General features: G+C 42.9%; 1 protein-coding gene across 1 annotated transcript in view; it reads left to right on the top strand.

Annotated features, from left to right (window-relative positions):
• DNHD1 (dynein heavy chain domain 1) overlaps positions 1-17,067 on the top strand; it is a 62,458-nt gene that overhangs the window by 8,164 nt on the left and 37,227 nt on the right. Inside the window, exons 5-12 of the mRNA XM_086340393.1 lie at positions 1,760-1,963; positions 2,044-2,154; positions 5,073-5,229; positions 12,837-13,091; positions 13,200-13,337; positions 13,483-13,534; positions 15,206-15,471; positions 15,562-15,805. Of these exons, the coding sequence (XP_086196519.1) occupies positions 1,760-1,963; positions 2,044-2,154; positions 5,073-5,229; positions 12,837-13,091; positions 13,200-13,337; positions 13,483-13,534; positions 15,206-15,471; positions 15,562-15,805 (1,427 nt within the window). The remainder of the gene's footprint in view (positions 1-1,759; positions 1,964-2,043; positions 2,155-5,072; positions 5,230-12,836; positions 13,092-13,199; positions 13,338-13,482; positions 13,535-15,205; positions 15,472-15,561; positions 15,806-17,067) is intronic.

Below are 17,067 nucleotides of genomic sequence, written 5' to 3'. Positions count from 1 at the left end.
TTTCACTTTGAGGTTTTCTTTCAGTGTGTTTGCAATTATCAAAATTTTCTTATATTTGTCCTAGATTGCCACACTTGCAAGGATCTCAGTTCCCAGGCAGGGATTGAACCTGGGCCACAGCAGTGAAAGCCAGAAATCCTAATCTCTAGGCCACCAGGGAACCCCCTGTCCTAGATTTTGATTTATACTTAGGGAAGACTATATTCCTTCACTTCCTTAGGGTCTTTGCTCAGCTCTCCCTGACTCCTGCCCTGTGCAGGAAGAATAGCTTCCATTAAGAAGGCCACAGGGGAAGGAGCATCCCTTTGGGAAGTCAGGCCTCAGTTAGGATAGGTAGCTATCCTGTGGGATGCTGCGTAATCCAGCGGTTAGGAGAGGGGGGCTTCAGTCAGATAGATTTGGTTTTTAAATCCTGGGCTTCCCTGGTGGCCCAGTGGTAAAGAGTCTGCCTGCCAATGCAGGAGATGCAGGTTCAATCCCTGGGTGGGGAAGATACCCTGGAGAAGGAAATAGCAAACCACTCCAGTAGTCTTGCCTGGGAAATCCCATTGACAGGGGAGCTTGATGGGCTAGAGTTCATGGTGTCACAAAAGAGTTGGACATAACTTAGCAGCTAAACAACAAAAATTCTTTCCTTAACTGCCTTGTGCAAACTTATGTCTTCTTTTTGTTCAGTTTTCTCATCTGTAATTTGGGGATAATAGTATACTTGAGAAGATCTAGTCACTTTGTCAAAAATGAAATAAAGTTTTTATATGGTTTGACTTACTGAGTTTATTCTGATATCCAAATATATGCCCTTGAGTCATTTGCTTAATAATATATGGGGGGAGTGATGGGAGAGAGAGAGAGAGAGAGAGAGAGAGAGGAGGTCGGTTTTACCTTTTAGGCATTATAGGCATTGGACCTGGGACACACAGCTTTTAAAAGGCTAAACATACTTTTAGTGCTTACAAATATTACTGACTCCAAGTTATGAAAAGAAAACCACAGGATAAAAATTAATAAATGCTTTATTAAATGTGCCCAAGCATGGCATTATGGCAACTAGTTTACTTCAACTAGATATAGCATACAATTTATATGTTATATACTTACATATAGAGTGTATTTAATGTGGGATATGGGAGCATTTTCCTGAAATAAGACAACTTACTAGGATTAAAAGATGGCTCTGGAGGAATTTATCTGGTTCACTAGATGGCAGTTTTCTTCTTTATTGGCCTGTGTCTAGTGTTCTAGTTACCCTTGCTTTCCCCCGGTCCTCAGTTACTCCAAACAGCCTTCCCTGATTATCTCTGCATGTTATTTCAGCGTGTAGGATATACATATTTTATCATTTCTAAGATGTACATTTTTTTCACATTTCAACATTTCTGAAATTGTCATGCACCTTACAAATTGGTGGCATATCATATTGATAGCATTTTTTCTTTTAGCGTTTCATAAAAGAATGCTGCAGCTTACAATTGATAACATCTTAGATTTCATGGGATGTAAGTTCTCTGCATCTGGAGATATGAACTTCTTGGAACTGGCTAGTAGCCTTTTTCTTTCTTCCCACCTGTTTTTGGCTTCCTTTTTCTTCTTAATATCACATCTTTCTGGCTTGAAGAAAATTCTGCTCTCTTTCCCCTCTTCCCACTGTCTTCCACCTTCCTTTCTGCCTCCTGGTTTCCCCTTTCTGCCCTTCTTTTGTCCCTCCCTGGAGTCTGCACAAGTTCCCAAGGCCCTCACTGATCCGTGCTCTGGTTCAAAGGCCTTACAGCCTGATGGTGGTGCCAGCCAACAAGGTGAATCCCGAGCACTACATCTTCTCTCCCTTTGGGATCCTGCACATACATCCCGTGGAGGGCAGTGAGGCGATGACACTGGGTACCTGGCACCACCACTCTGTCCTCTGGCAACAGCTCCAGCTTATTCCATTCTTCAAGTATTGCCTCTTACGCAAGGCCTTAGCCAGGTGGGTGATGGTGGCTATGGGGTTTGGGAAGAGGCATCACAAAGAGCCACGGTACACTGTCACTTCCCTCTGGTTTGTAGCTGGAAGAAGGGTGTGAAGTTGCAGAGGCTGCACCAGCATCGGTCTTTCCTAGAGAAACACCTGCTCCTGGCTGTCCCCCACTTTGGAGCTGGGCTGCTCCATGTCAGCAGGTGAGTCTTCAAGGCACAACTTCTATAGACTTTTTAAAAAAGTATTTATTTATTTGGCCGTGCTGGGTCTTAGTTGATCTAGTTCCCTACCAGGGATTGAATCTAACCCCACTGCATTAGGAACACAGAGTTCTTAGCCGCTGGACCACCAGGGAAGTCCCTGCAGTGGACTTCTGAAAAGTATTTTATAAGCAGTAATATACATGATCATTTTAGAAGATTTGGAAAATACAAAAAGAGCACAAATGAAAAACTCTTCAGTGTCACCATCTACAGATAACCATGACATTTTGTCACATATTCTTACAGTCTTTTTTCCCATCATATATACAAATGCAATCATACTTTACATAATTGTTATGTAACCAGTTTTTTCCTCTGAAAAATATATTCTGAACATATCCATGTATTAATAAATTTTTATATCAACTTTCTCCAGATTGTCCAGTTATTAAATATCAAATCTGAGGATGTAATGTAGGTATTTGAAACTCTGCTCTTACCATGGTATTACTTGAATTCTTTTTTTTTTTTTTAAGAAAAAGTTTCTCCCGTGTTCAGTTCTTGCTTACTTTGTCTGCACAACTCCTCAACCATTGCAGTTATCTTCTGTGATAGGAGTTGCAAGCTCAGATGCCTGCAGGGCCCAAGGAAGAGCTGTGAAAGAAACACAGTGGGCTGCTTTCAAGACATTAGGGACCATGGCACTGCAGTCAGCTTGGGAATTGCACCTGAAGAGGACAGTCACTACTCAGTTCCAACTGATTCTTACCATTAGGAATATGGATCCAGCACGTCAGCCACGTTATTTTTTCAGGATGACCTAGGAATCCACATTTTGTTGTAAAATCTCTTAATTTTATCTGGTTATCTTTTAATTTTTATTAAAACACCAAAAAGTTTTATTAAAACACTGTGCTGGCCAACTCTTAGTGGTACATACAAAAACTCTTTCATTCTGAATTTGGCCCATGTGCTACCAGTTCACAACCTCAGCTCTAGATTTTCTCCAGTCTAGCTTAATCATCATGGCATAATTGGATGCACAGATCCAAATTTAAGTCCTAAACACTAGCAAGAGACCTTACTCTTTGAGCCCCAGTTTCCTGATCTGAAAACAAAAGATTTTTGCTACTCAGTTCAGTTCAGTTCAGTTTAGTCGATCAGTCATGTCTGACTCTTTGCAACCCCATCAACTGCAGCACGCCAGGCCTCCCTGTCCATCACCAACTCCTGGAGTTCACTCAAACTCATGCCCATTGAGTCGGTGATGCCATCCAGCCATCTCATCCTCTGTTGTCCCATTTTCCTCCTGCCCCCAATCCCTCCAAGCATCAGAGTCTTTTCCAATGAGTCAACTCTTTGCATGAGGTGGCCAAAGTATTGGAGTTTCAGCTTTAGCATCAGTCCTTCCAATGAACACCCAGGACTGATCTCCTTTAGAATGGACTGGTTGGATCTCCTTGCAGTCCAAGGGACTCTCAAGAGTCTTCTCCAACACCACAGTTCAAAAGCATCATTTCTTCAGCGTTCAGTTTTCTTCACAGTCCAACTTTCACATCCATACATGACCACTGGAAAAACCATAGCTTTGACTAGACGACTTTTGTTGGCAAAGTAATGTCTCTGCTTTTGAATATGCTGACTAGGTTCATCATAACTTTCCTTCCAAGGAGTAAGTGTCTTTTAATTTCATGGCTGCAATCACCATCTGCAGTGATTTTGGAGCCCAAAAAAATAAAGTCTGACACTGTTTCCACAGCTGTTTAAAAAGAAAAATCACAGTCATAACCAACTCTTTGCAACCCTTTGGACTGTAGCCTGCCAGGCTCCTCTGTCCATGGGATTTTCCAGGCAAGAATACTAGATTAAGTTTCCATTTCCTTCTCCAGGGGAGCTTCCTGACCCAGGGATCAAACCAGCCTCTCCCAAGTCTTCTGCTTTGCAGGCGGATTCTGTACTTGACGGCTTCCCTGATAGCTCAGTTGGTAAAGAATTTGCCTGCAATGCAGGAGACCCTGGTTCTATTCCTGGGTCAAGAAGATCTGCTAGAGAAGGGATAGACTACCCACTCCAGTATTCTTGGGCTTCTCTTGTGGCTCAGCTGGTAAAGAATCTGCCTGCAATGAGGCAGACCTGGGTTCCATCCCTAGGTTGGGAAGATTCCCTGGAGAAGGGAAAGGCTACCCACTCCAGTATTCTGGTCTGGAGAATTCCATGGACTATAGTCTATGGGGTTGCAAAGAGTCGGACATTACTGAGTAACTTTCACTTTAACTTACTTTCACTTTCTTTACTCAACGAACCAGCAGTGAGAATTAAATGAGATGATGAATATAAAGTACCATGTTCAATGCCTCAGTAGGAACTGAGTAAATGGTACCCATATGATCATCCTCTGTTTATCAGGGAGTCCATTTTTTCAAGGATATTTTGAGATGTAGATTTTTCAGGGTGGTTGTGGGGGGAATAAATAACAGAAGTGGGTTTCTTCAGGGATGGTCAGCCCATAGAGAAGATGGAGTTTCTTCACCTCTGATTCTAAAACCTGCCTGTCCGTCTAGACTGTAAAGACCTGCGGCTTTCCTTATTCCAAGGAAGAAGCCTCTGCAGTCTCTCCTTCTAAGTCAGACCCTAGGATCTCTTTGACCTTCTTTCCTGGCAGAAAGGGTTACCCAGTGTAAACATTTGTGCATACCCCAAACCTTTGCCAAAGAATTCCACAGTCAGGAACGCCCTGGGCTTAAACTCTTCCAAAGAACCCTCAAGAGGAGGCTGTCACTGTCGGTCACTGGGAACATTATGCTGTCTCTAAACCTTTGTTCATTCTGGGGTGAGCTGGGCTAGGAATACGTCAAAAGAGTCCAAGGAAGGAGGGCAGAGTCGCCAGCTCTGACCAGTTTAGCCCTTGATTCCAGACTTCTGCAGGAGCTGCACTCTGTGTCCTGGCTCCCCCATGAAGCAGATCAGTGCTACGAGCTGCTGGACCTGAGGCGGGCTCTAGCCAAGGAGAACCACAAGGCTCTGCGGCTGCTCTATCGCTGCCTGCGTCTCTGCACATCCATCCTTCATCTGGTAAGAGGCTCCCATTTATGGTGAGATTTTTCTCCAAGCTGAACACACCAAGGTTTCAGCTATCTCTTGGCTTAAGCTTCCCAGTGTGTTCTGGACTCTGCAGTGGGCTCAGAGTCTTTGTCCTGTTTACCAACAGCAGCCTGTACTCTAGGTGGATGGATTAGTAACAAATAGGCAGAGGCTTAGAGTCAATCTTTTCCTAAAGGCTTGAGCAGAGTCGAGAAGGAACATAACAATGTCTGATTTTCAGTCATTTGTGCCAGGAGCAGTAGATAATTTGAAAGTTGGGATCCTGATCTTATGTGTTTCTGGGCTTATCTCGGAACCTCTCGAACTTTTGATAGGTCACCGTGGCTGATAGAAGCATCCAGTCATGGAGTCCTTCCTTCTTGTGCCTACTTTACGTCTGCGGTACATGCCCCCTGTGCGTGCGTGCTCAGTCTCTCCGTCATGTCCGACCCTTTGCGACTCTTATGAACTGTAGCCCACCAGGCTCCTCTGTCCAGGGGATTTTCTAGGCAAGAATACTGAAGGAGGTTAACATTTCCTACTCCAGGGGATCTTCCTGACCCAGGGATTGAACCCACATCTCGTGCATAACAGGTGGATTCTGTACTGCTGAGCCATTGGGGAAACCCTTCCTTATGTATACACCCATATAATAACTACCGGCAGATCAAGATATATAATGTCTATAGAACCTCAGCAAGTTCCCTGGTACTTTCTCATCAGTGCCTCCACAAAGGTAACCACTGTTATGACCTCTGTCACCATAGATTAGTTTTGTCTGATTTGAAATTTCATTTACTCTTTTTTTGTCTGGCTTTTTTTTTCAGTTCACATTATGTTAGTGAGATTTATCCATAGCACCATAGGTGGTAGCAGTTCACTCTTTTGTATTGCTGTGTAGTCTTTTACTATACAAATGTGCCACAATTTCCGGAGAAGGCAATGGCACCCCACTCCAGTACTCTTGCCTGGAAAATCGCATGGACAGAGAAGCCTGGTGGGCTGCAGTCCATGGCATCACGACTGAGCGACTTCACTTTCACTTTTCACTTTCATGCATTGGAGAAGGAAATAGCAACCCACTCCAGTGTTCTTGCCTGGAGAATCCCAGGGACGGGGAAGCCTGGTGGGCTGCCGCGGGGTCGCACAGAGTCGGACACGACTGAAGCAATTTAGCAGCAGCCACAATTTATTTGTTAATTCTCCTGTTGATGGATATTTGTGTTAGTTCCAGTTTTTTACTATTGTGGATAATCTTATGAAGTTTGTATGTTTTTTGATAGACTTAAACCCTCATTTCTTTGGGGTATATATTCCAGGAGTGGAATTGCTAGAATAGGGTTTAGGTATGTTTAACAGTGCCAAACAGGTTTCTAGAGTAGTTGTTCCAGTTTATATTCCCATCAGACTTCTAGTTGTCCTGTGAGCTCATCAGCACTTGAGAGTGTTGAGGTTTTTAATTTTAACCATATTGGTGAGTGTACGGTTTTAGTTTGTGTTTCTATGATCACCAGTGATGTTGAGCATCCTTTCAAATGTTTATTGGCCATTTTGGTACTCTTTTCTGTGACGTATTTAACTCTTGTTCAGTTTTGATTGGGTTGTCTATTAATTTGTAGGAGTTCTTTTATATATTCTGCATATAAGCCTGGTATCAAATATATAAATATTGTGGACATTTATCCCAGTCTGTGGTTTGCCTTTTTAATGTTTTAATAGTGTCTTTTGATGAGCACACGTTCTTATTTTCTTGAAGCTCATTTTATGATTATTTTTTGGTTAGTGTCCTATCCCGTATTCGCCTATATTTTCTTCTAGAAATTTTATTACCTTATCATTTACATTTAGTTGTATGATCTATTTCAAATTAATTTTTCTGTATGGTGTGAGGTAAGAGTCAAGTTTCATTGTTCTCATTTATGGAAAAGACTGTCCTTTCCCTACTAAATTACAGTGGTGTCTTTTTCTTAAATCAGATGATTGTGTATGTGTGGGCCTGTTTCTGGACTCTCTTCTGCTCCATTAATCTATTTGTCTATTTTAATTATTGTAGCTTAATAATAAGTCTTAATATCTGGTATTGTAAGACCTACAGCTTTTTGTTATTCAAGATTTCCCTAGGTTTCTTAGTTCTTTTAATTTCTATATACATTTTCAGATCAGCTTGTTAATTTCCACAAAATACCTTACTGGAATTTTTTTTTATTCACTTGCTTTAAATCTATAGATCAATTTGGGGGAGAATTGATATCCTAACAATATTTAGTTTCCTAATCAATGACATAGATCTATTGATTTATTTTTATTTCTTTAATTACTTTTGACAAGATTTTGCAGGTTTCCTGTAGAGGTCTTGAATATATTTGTGTTCATTAGATTTATTGCTAGATACTAGACACTTTTTGTTGCTATTATAAATGATATTTTAAAACATTGCTGTTTTGTGATAGTTGCTATACCATATACAAAAATTAATTCATGGTGGGTAAAAGACACAGTAAGTGCAAAAAGAAAATTTAAAAAGCTTTCAGAAGGTAACATGAGATAATATTTTTATCATCCCAGGGTTTCTTAAAACAGAAAAATTAAAAGCCATAAAAAACGTGTCTATATTAAAATTAACTTTTTAAAAATCACCATTGAAAAAATGAAAGGACAAGCAAATGCAACACTTGCCACTTCCTGTGCTGCTGTGTGGAGTGGAATGGAACCAGTCCCTGTTGGCAGTCACCCCAAAGGTGGGGTGCAAGGGCAGTAAGACAGAATCATTGATCATCACAGCTGGCAACTGAACTGTTAGAGAACCAAGCTTATAATCTGTGCTGAATAAAAGCATGCTGCTGTCCATTAAAATGTAGCATTATTGAATAACTCAGATAGATTAGAAACAAATAATGATGTTATATGTGAATGTTTTAGATACTCATCAATTTTTAAAGAAGTTTCCATCAACTCCTAGTTTGTTAAGAGGTTTTTTTCATGAATGGGTGTTGAATTTTGTCCAGTGATTTTTTTTTTCTTCTTCTTCTATTTAGATGATCATGTAATTTTTCTCCTTGAGTCTGTTAATGTGGTGAATTGTCAGTGTTAGACCACCTTTGCATTACTGGTATAAACCCATTTCCTTCCTTTCTTCCTCCTTCCCTCCTTCAGTAGTTGAGGTGTGGGCTTAACTGTTCCTTGGCATGTGAGATCTTACTTCCTTGACCAGGGCTCGAGCCTGCGTCCCTGAATTGTAAGGCAGATTGTTAATCACTGGACCTCCAGGGAAGTCCCCTAACCAGCACTCCTGATTCCTTGTTTCCTGTTGTTTTTTTTTCACAGCTCTCATAATTTTTTCATACAATATAAATTTACTATTTATATGTTTATTGTATATTATTTATTATGTTTATTGTATGTACTCCAACAAGATGGGAGGAATTTTTATCTGTTTCATTAACTAGTATGTTTCTATTACTTATTGTAGTGTATGACATACAGTTGGTGCTCAGTGAATGTTTGTTGACTGAATAAATGCCGGGTTTCTATCTATATCTTTCTCCCAAGCAGAATAAAATCTTGGTATTCTTCTAATTTTCTTTTTCTCCTCTTCCTACCTTTCACCCTTCTCATTATGCTTTTTCTGATATCTCCTGGAATTTTAGTCCTACATTGTTACAAATATTTTTGTTTTATAGCTTCTCATTTAGAATTAACAATATATTTCACAATTTTTTTTTTTCTCATTGCAACTTCTTGTAGACCACTTTATCTTCTTGTATTCATTTTCTTCTGTCAGAAAGATACTCCTTTTTTTTCCAGAGAGAATCTGTGGATGGTAAATTTTTAGAGTCTTTGTATATCTAAAAATGTCTTTATTCATCTTCAAACTTCAATGATAATATGGCTAGATATGGAATTCTAGGTTTTTAAAATCTTCTTAGAACTTTAAAAATATTGCCCCTAATGGTAAGGTTTTTAAAATGTATGCTGATTATGTTCTGTTGTAGTTATTATTGTTGTTACTTTGTTTTTTTTAATAAGAATCTCCATTTTCTCTCTATTTTTATTATTTTTTTTTTGAAGTATAGTTGATTTACAATGTTTCTTTACCAACTGAGCTATCAGAGAAGCCCCATTAGAAATCTCCTTAGAACTTTAAAGATAATGCCCCTCAGTTCAGTTCCGTCACTCAGTTGTGTCTGACTCTTTGAGACCCCATGGACTGTAGCACACCAGGCTTCCCTGTCCATCACCAATTCCCGGAGCTTACACAAACTTATGTCCATCAAGTCAGTGATGCCATCCAACCATCTCATCCTCTGTCATCCCCTTCTCTTTCTGCCTTCAATCTTTCTCTGCATCAGGGTCTTTTCTAGTGAGTCAGTTCTTCGTATCAGGTGGTCAAAGTATTAGAGTTTCAGTTTCAGCATCAGTCCTTCCAATGAATATTCAGGACTGATTTCCTTTAGGATTGACTGGTTTGATCTCCTTGGAGTCCAAAGGACTCTCAAGAGTCTTCTCCAACACCACAGTTCAAAAGCGTCAATTCTTCGGTGCTCAGCTTTCTTTAATGGTCCAACTCTCACATCCATACATGACTACTGGAAAAACCATGGCTTTGACTAGACAGGCCTTCATTGGCAAAGTAATGTCTCTGCTTTTTAATATTCTGTCTGGATTGATCATAGCTTTTCTTTCCAAAGAGCAAGTGTCTTTTAATTTCATGGCTGTAAGTCACCATCTGCAGTGATTTTGGAGCCCCTAAAAATAAAGTCTGTCACTGTTTTCATGGTTTCCCCATCTATTTGCCATGAAGTGATTGAATCAGATGCCATGATCTTAGTTTTCTGAATGTTGATTTTTAAGCCAACTTTTCCACTCTCCTTTTTCACTTTCATCAAGAGGCTCTTTAGTTCTTCTTCGCTTTCTGCCATAAGGGTGGTGTCATATCTGAGGTTATTGATATTTCTGCATATCTGCATATCTCAGGTTATTGATATTTCTCCCAGAAATCTTGATTACAACTTGTGTTTCATCCAGCCTGGCATTTCACATGATGTACTCTGTGCATAAGTTAAATAATCAGGATGAAAATATGTAGCCTTGATGTACTTCTTTCCCGATTTGGAACCAGTCTGTTGTTCCATGTCCAGTCCTAACTGTTGCTTTTTGACCTGCATACAGATTTCTTAGGAGGCAAGTAAGGTGGTCTGGTATTCCCATCTCTTGAAGAATTTTCCACAGTTTGTTGTGATCCACAGTCAAAGGCTTTGGCATAGTCAATAAAGCAGAAGTAGATTTTTTTTCTGGAACTCTCTTGCTTTTTCGATGATACAACAGATGTTGGCAATTTGATTTCTGGTTCCTCTGCCTTTCCTAAAACCAGCTTGAACATCTGGATGTTCATGGTTCACATACTATTGAAGCCTGGCTTGGAGAATTTTGAGCATTACTTTACTAGCGTGTGAGATGAGTGCAATTGTGTAGTAGTTTGAGCATTCTTTGGCATTGCTTTTCTTTGGGATTGGAATGAAAACTGACCTTTTCCAGTCCTGTGGCCACTGCTGAGTTTTCCAAATTTGCTGGCATATTGAGTGCAGCACTTTCACAGAATCATCTTTTAGGATTTGAAATAGCTCAACTGGAATTCCATCACCTACACTAGCTTTGCGCATAGTGATGCTTCCTAAGGCCCACTTGACTTCACATTCCAGGACGTCTGGCTGTAGGTGAGTGATCACATCATCATGGTTATCTGGGTCATGAAGATCTTTTTTGTACAGTTCTTCTGTGTATTCTTGCCACCTCTTCTCAATATCTTCTGCTTGCATTAGGTCCATACGTTTCAGTCCTTTATTGAGCCCATCTTTGCATGAAATATTCCTTTGGTATTTCTAGTTTTTTTGAAGAGATCTTTAGTCCTTCCCATTCTATCGTTTTCTTCTATTTCTTTGCATTGATATAATGTCCCTAGTGGTAAGGTTTTAAATAGATTATACTCTATTGTAGTAATTATTGTTGTTGTTAGTGTTTTTTTTAGAATCTCCATTTTCCCTCTATTTTTATTATTTATTTAATTTTTATTGATGTATAGTTGATTCACAATGTTGTGCCAATCTCTGCTGTACAGCAAAGTGACTCTATTTTACACACACACACACACACACATATATATATATATACATTCTTTTTAAAATATTATTTTCCATTATAGTTTATCCCAGGATATTGAATATAGTTGCCTGTGCTATACAGTAGGACCTTGTTGTTCATGGTTTTATCCTTGGTGTCACCGGTAAGTCCTCTTACAATGTGAGATGCTACCTTATTTTTATAAACATTTACAATGGAACTAACCATGCCAGACTCTGTGTTAAGCAGTTAGGGTTAAGTGTGACAGAAGCAAATAAGGAGTAAATTCCTTGGAGAATTTACAGTGTGGTGGACGAGTCACATGAATTGATAATGGTGCACTGGACTAAGGATTATGGTATAGGAACCACTGGATGTTGAGGGCATTGCTAGAGCATGGAAGAGGACACCTCGCCAAGTATCCAGGGCAAGTTTGTATACGACATGCCTAGCTTAGGTTTTAACTGCCTTGTGTCTGGGTCTTAGAAGACTAGGATCTGAGCTCAGGGTGAGCAGAATTCAATTCATAGCTACCTCATAGTTCTCACCACAAGCTCTGTTGATCATCAAAAAGGATAGGAGAGCAGCAGGGACAAAAGGGTCCATCTGGCCAAACATACCTTCCTGGTGTCTCCCCTCTGTTCCTCATCAGGACAGGCCAGAGAGGTGGCAACTATCAGCACTCTTGTAGGCTGAGGAACTTCCCAGCTGTGAGATGAACCTACAAAGAAGCTCCCAGGCTTTTATCCCACATTTCCCGTCCCCCACTAGAAAGTCTATGTCAGTAGCCACAGAGAGCTTCTGCTGTCACAGAAGGCTATGTTATGCTGGTCAGCATGCCATATCACCCAGGCCTAGTGACTGGACACCATAACCTGGAATAATTACTGAGCCTTATTTGTTGAATATCTTTTTTTTTTTCTTTGTCTAATCTATGCATGGCAAATCTCTCTATTTACACACGCACAAACTTTCTATTTGAGTTCCCCGCCGGGGGCATTGGAGGAGACCCTGGTTTGATTCCTGAGTTGGGAAGATCCGCTTGAGAAGGGATAAGTTACCCACTCCAGTATTCTTGGGCTTCCCTGGTGGCTCAGATGGTAAAGAATCCACCTGCAATGCAGAAGACCTGGGTTCAATCCCTGGTTTGGGAAGAACCCCTGGAGAAGGGAACAGCTACCCACTCTGGCTTAGAGAATTGCAAAACTGAGCAACTCTCACTTCACTGGGAGCATTTGGCAGACAGGCCTGGCCTATCAAATCAACTTATTGTAGCCTCTCAATATATGTTCTCCATTTCACATCTTCTCTGGTCACTTAAAGATTTCCAGGGCCAATCTCTACTAAGAAGCAGCCCTCCATCTGCATATCTAGGGTCAAGGTTTTAGACTCTGAGACCCAAGAGCTTTGCAACAGACCAGTGGGTGGCCAGTTTGGTCTCCATCCCCCTTTCTCCAGTGAACTTTCCACTCTCCTGACAGATCCACGAGGATACATACCACATGCAACAGGGCCTGCAGAAGCGGCTGAAAAACTGCAAGAGGATCAGGACAGACCAGACCTCCGTGTACCTTCAGAAGGTGCAGTGCGAGCAGCTGGAGCAGAGGCTGAAGCAGGCGGAGGCCTGGTTGCTGCAGATGGGACAGCTGGCCCGCTTGGTAGACTATATGATCTGCCAGAACCTCGTGTCCATCATAGAGGAGGAGATAACCTCTTTTGTGGCCAACATCCTGCAAGTGAGGTGGTGGATAGCATGGGGGAAGGTGGGCAGGCAGTCAGGGGCCGACTGGTGGGGAGCAATACTGCCCTCTGGCCCCACAACCTCTCCTGACCTTTCTTTACAGGCCCCAAGGCAGAAACCTTTACTCTCAGCACAGCTGGTCTTTGACAGTCGTGGTCAGCTGTCTCATGAGCCCTGTATTGAAAATATGATCCAGATTTTAACTGTGGGCCTAAGGTCTACGAAGGCCTCTGCCCTGAAGGTATTATGGCTTGGGCAGGGGGCTGTCTGGAGGAATTCCCTACAGGGAATACCCTGTTCCTATTATCTAGAATCAGAAGCACTCAACCTGGTCTGAACCCTCATTGTTTGCTCTTTCTGCCCCTTCTTTGCACCTTGGCATGAAGGTAATGCAGTCTACAGACCTGAAGGCCTTCTGGGAGTCCCTGTATATTGAAGGTATTTAAGGAGCCCTAGGCAGTGGGGAGGAAGGGTGGAAGGAGGGAGAAGGGCACATGCAGTGTCCTCATGGCCATAGAGTCAGGCACTGGACATGGATGGAGCAGCTCTAACCTGGGTCTGAACATGTGTTGGGGGGTAGGAGGGTAGAGGCATGTTTTGCTCCTCGTGAGTGTGCCAATGGGATTTTGTGATGGGTGGGTGCTTTGTATGTGAGAGAAGAGAGTCAAAGATAACTTCAAAGTTTTTGATTGGACAACCTGGAAGAATGGAGTTCCTGTTTACTGAAGTTGGAAGACTGCATGAGGAGCAATTTGGAGGGGACTGGGTGGAGATCAGAGCCCATTTGCGGCTGTTAAAAGTTTGAGGTGCAAGGTAGGCGTCTAGGTAGAGGTGTGGACTAGGCAGTTGTTTAAATGGGATTGGGATTCAGGGAGAGATCTGAGTTAGACACAAATTCCAGAGAAAATAGATGGTGTTTAAAACCATGAAACTGGGTTAGTTCTAGAAAGTGAGTCCTGATGGGGAAGGGAAGAGATCTGAGGACGGGCCCTTGGGAGGGGGCACCGTGGTGTTTACGTGTTTGCTGTATGAATCTAATTTATGAACATTTTGATGCCTCTTCTCCCTTTTTGTGCAAATCTTAAATACCGAAGTTGGCAATTAACCAGTTTCTAAGAATTAAGGCGTGTCTGACTCTTTGTTACCCTGTGGACTGTAGCCCACCAGGTTCCTCCGTCCATGAGATTCTCCAGGCAAGAATACTGGAGTGGGTTGCCATTTCCTTCTCCAGGGGATCTTCCCGACCCAGGGATCGAACCCAGGTCTCCCGCATTGCAGGCAGACGCTTTAACCTCTGAGCCACCAGGGAAACCCAAGAATTAAGGCGAAGGCTGGGTTCAAGGATATTCCTTAAGACAGGTGCTGAGGACTGGCTTGCTCAGCTTCCTTCTGCACCTCCTCTTCTGTTCTGCATTTCTGAGACTGCGTTTCTCAGACCTCCTCGAGGCTGGGAGTCATAGGTTATTTAGAGCTATATGTGACTTCAGTTCAGAATTGAGGTAAGTAGGGGAGAGAGGCAGGACGCATGCCATCTGTTCTGCTGGTGGGGCTCGTAATCATTTATGATCATGTGTTTATGTAGCTGGTGGTATGGCGATGACATCCCAATTTGCCAGGCAGCACAAATCCCTGGACACATGGCCTAGAGTGGTTTTGTTTTTCAGTTCTTGCAGTCATTCACAACTCATGTAATTTTATAAAAGAATTGCTTATACTGGGCTTATACTGAGCTACTTATACTGGGCTTCCCTGGATTGGGTAGATCCCCTAGAGAAGGGAATGGCTAGCCAATCCACTATTCTCGCCTGGAGAATCCATGGACAAAGGTGCCTGGCAGGCTACAGTCAATGGGGTTGCAAAGAGTTGGACACGACTGAGCGACTAATGCTTTCACTGCATATGCTAGCTGGAGTAAATTTTGCTGTCTGCATCTAAACCCTAACAGATTCCCTGACACTATGCTTATGATATAGATGTATGTGTAAACTCACTCTTGAATAGAGAATGTGTAAGGTGTGTAATGTGTGTGTCCACACTCAGGGTAGAGGGAGAGGTTGTATATAGTCCCTGGAGGGCACTCATGGACAATCGTGGTATGTCCCCCACTAGACGAAGATGAAGAAGACTACTCAGACTCAGACTTCATGATGCCCAAGTTCCAGGGCCAGCCCAGCGATGCTGTGGACGTCTTCTGTGGCCCGAATATAGGATTGGTGTGGCCCTGGAAGTCTCGCACAGTTACTGAAGCCCTGGAGGTCCATGGGCACCGGCTTCGGGGCCAGTACTTACCCCTTGATTATAAGCAGCTGCAAGAGGACCTGGACAACAGCTCCCAAATCCAGCAGGCACTGGCTGTCCAACAGGCCCTGCTGGAGGTGAGGACAGGGGTTTAAGGAATGGGATGGTGGCCACCAGTTCCTGTCACAGCCGCCCGCCTCTGCCCTAAACCCCTTGTCTGCCTCTAGGACATGCTGCAGGAGGTGCAGGAATTCTGCAGGGATTATCACTGGATGACAGGCGTTTATGAGTTCCTGCAAGCCTGGGGGTGTCAAAAGCTGGAGTCTATGAGAGGTTATCCTATTAAGAACTACGTGATGCTGGTGACCCGCCTGAACGCTTGGCAGGCCCAAGTCTCCGGGATACCCATGGAGTTGATCACAAGAGGCAGGCTGTTGCTGCTGAGCTGCCACAACATACGGGCGGAGATGGGTGAGTGCTGCTTAGCCTCCGTTCTTGGCTTTTTAAAATTTTATTTATTTATATATTTGTGGCTGCACTGGGCCTTCGTTGCTGCATGCCACGGCCTTTCTCTGCTTGCAGCGAATGGGGACTACTCTCGCGTTACGGTGGCCCTTGAGTAGGGGCTTCTCGCTGCAGTGGTTTCTCTTGTCGTGGAGCACAGGTTCTAGCCATGCGGGCTTCAGTAGTTGCAGCGTGCGTGTGTGCTCAGTTGCTAAGTCATATCTGACTCTTTGCGACCCTTATGAACTGTATTCTGCCATCCTCCTCTGTCCACAGGGTTTCCCAGGCAAGCATACTGGAGTGAGTTGCCATTTCCTCCTCCAGGGGATCTTCCTGAGCCAGGGATCGAACCTGCATCTCCTGTCTCCTGGGTTGTCACGAGGCTTAACCACTGAGCCACCCGTGAAGCCTGGTAGTTGCATCCTCACTGGTTGTGGCACGTGGGTACAGTTGCCCCATGGCATGTGGAATCCAGGGATGGAGGCTGTGTCCCCTGCACTGGCTGGCGGTTTCCTAACCACTGCATCACCAGCGAAGTCCTATCCTCCCTTCTCTCTTTCGCCTTCTATACCGTATCCACATGGCCCTTTGGGCCTTCAGCGTCCCCCAGAGACCTTTGGTGCAGGAACTAGTAGAGCCTCGAAAAGCCCCAGGTCCCATCCTTCCCTTTGCCAGCTGTCTGCTACAGGGGACGGCCTCTCCATCTGTTTTGGCCCAGCTCATCCCCCACACTTCTCAGGAAAGGTGTCTCTGTCACCTGACATTTTCTCTTCTTATGGTGTGGAAGGAGTCAGACTAAATGTGACTAAGGAAAATCTTTGCTTGCTCCTTAGGCTAGTAGAATTCAGTTTCTTTATTGAGACTCTCAGGAATCAAGGGTGCCCTCTCTTCACATGTAGCAGTCAAAATCGACACCACGATTTGTATGTATAAAAAGTTACTCTCTTTAACTGATCTTGGCTTGTGCTGTAGCCTTAAATTCTGCTGATGGTAAAAGAACAGACAGTTGGCCCTCCATATCTGTATGTTCTATGTCTGTGGGTATAATTCCAGAAAGTCTCAAAAAAGCAAAACTTGAACCGACAACTGTTTATATAGCATTTACACTGTATTTACAACTATTTACATAGCATTTACATCGTTTTAGGTGTTATAAGTAAACTAGAGATGATTTAAGGCGCTTCGCACGTGGCGCTAGTGGTAAAGAATCTGCCTACCAACGCAGAAGA

This window comes from Bos grunniens, chromosome 15 (genome assembly GCF_055505025.1).
Source record: "Bos grunniens cultivar Pamir isolate PY7600 chromosome 15, Bosgru_T2T1.0, whole genome shotgun sequence".
NCBI lineage: Eukaryota > Metazoa > Chordata > Mammalia > Artiodactyla > Bovidae > Bos > Bos grunniens.
This window is presented reverse-complemented; position numbering and strand designations above follow the sequence as displayed.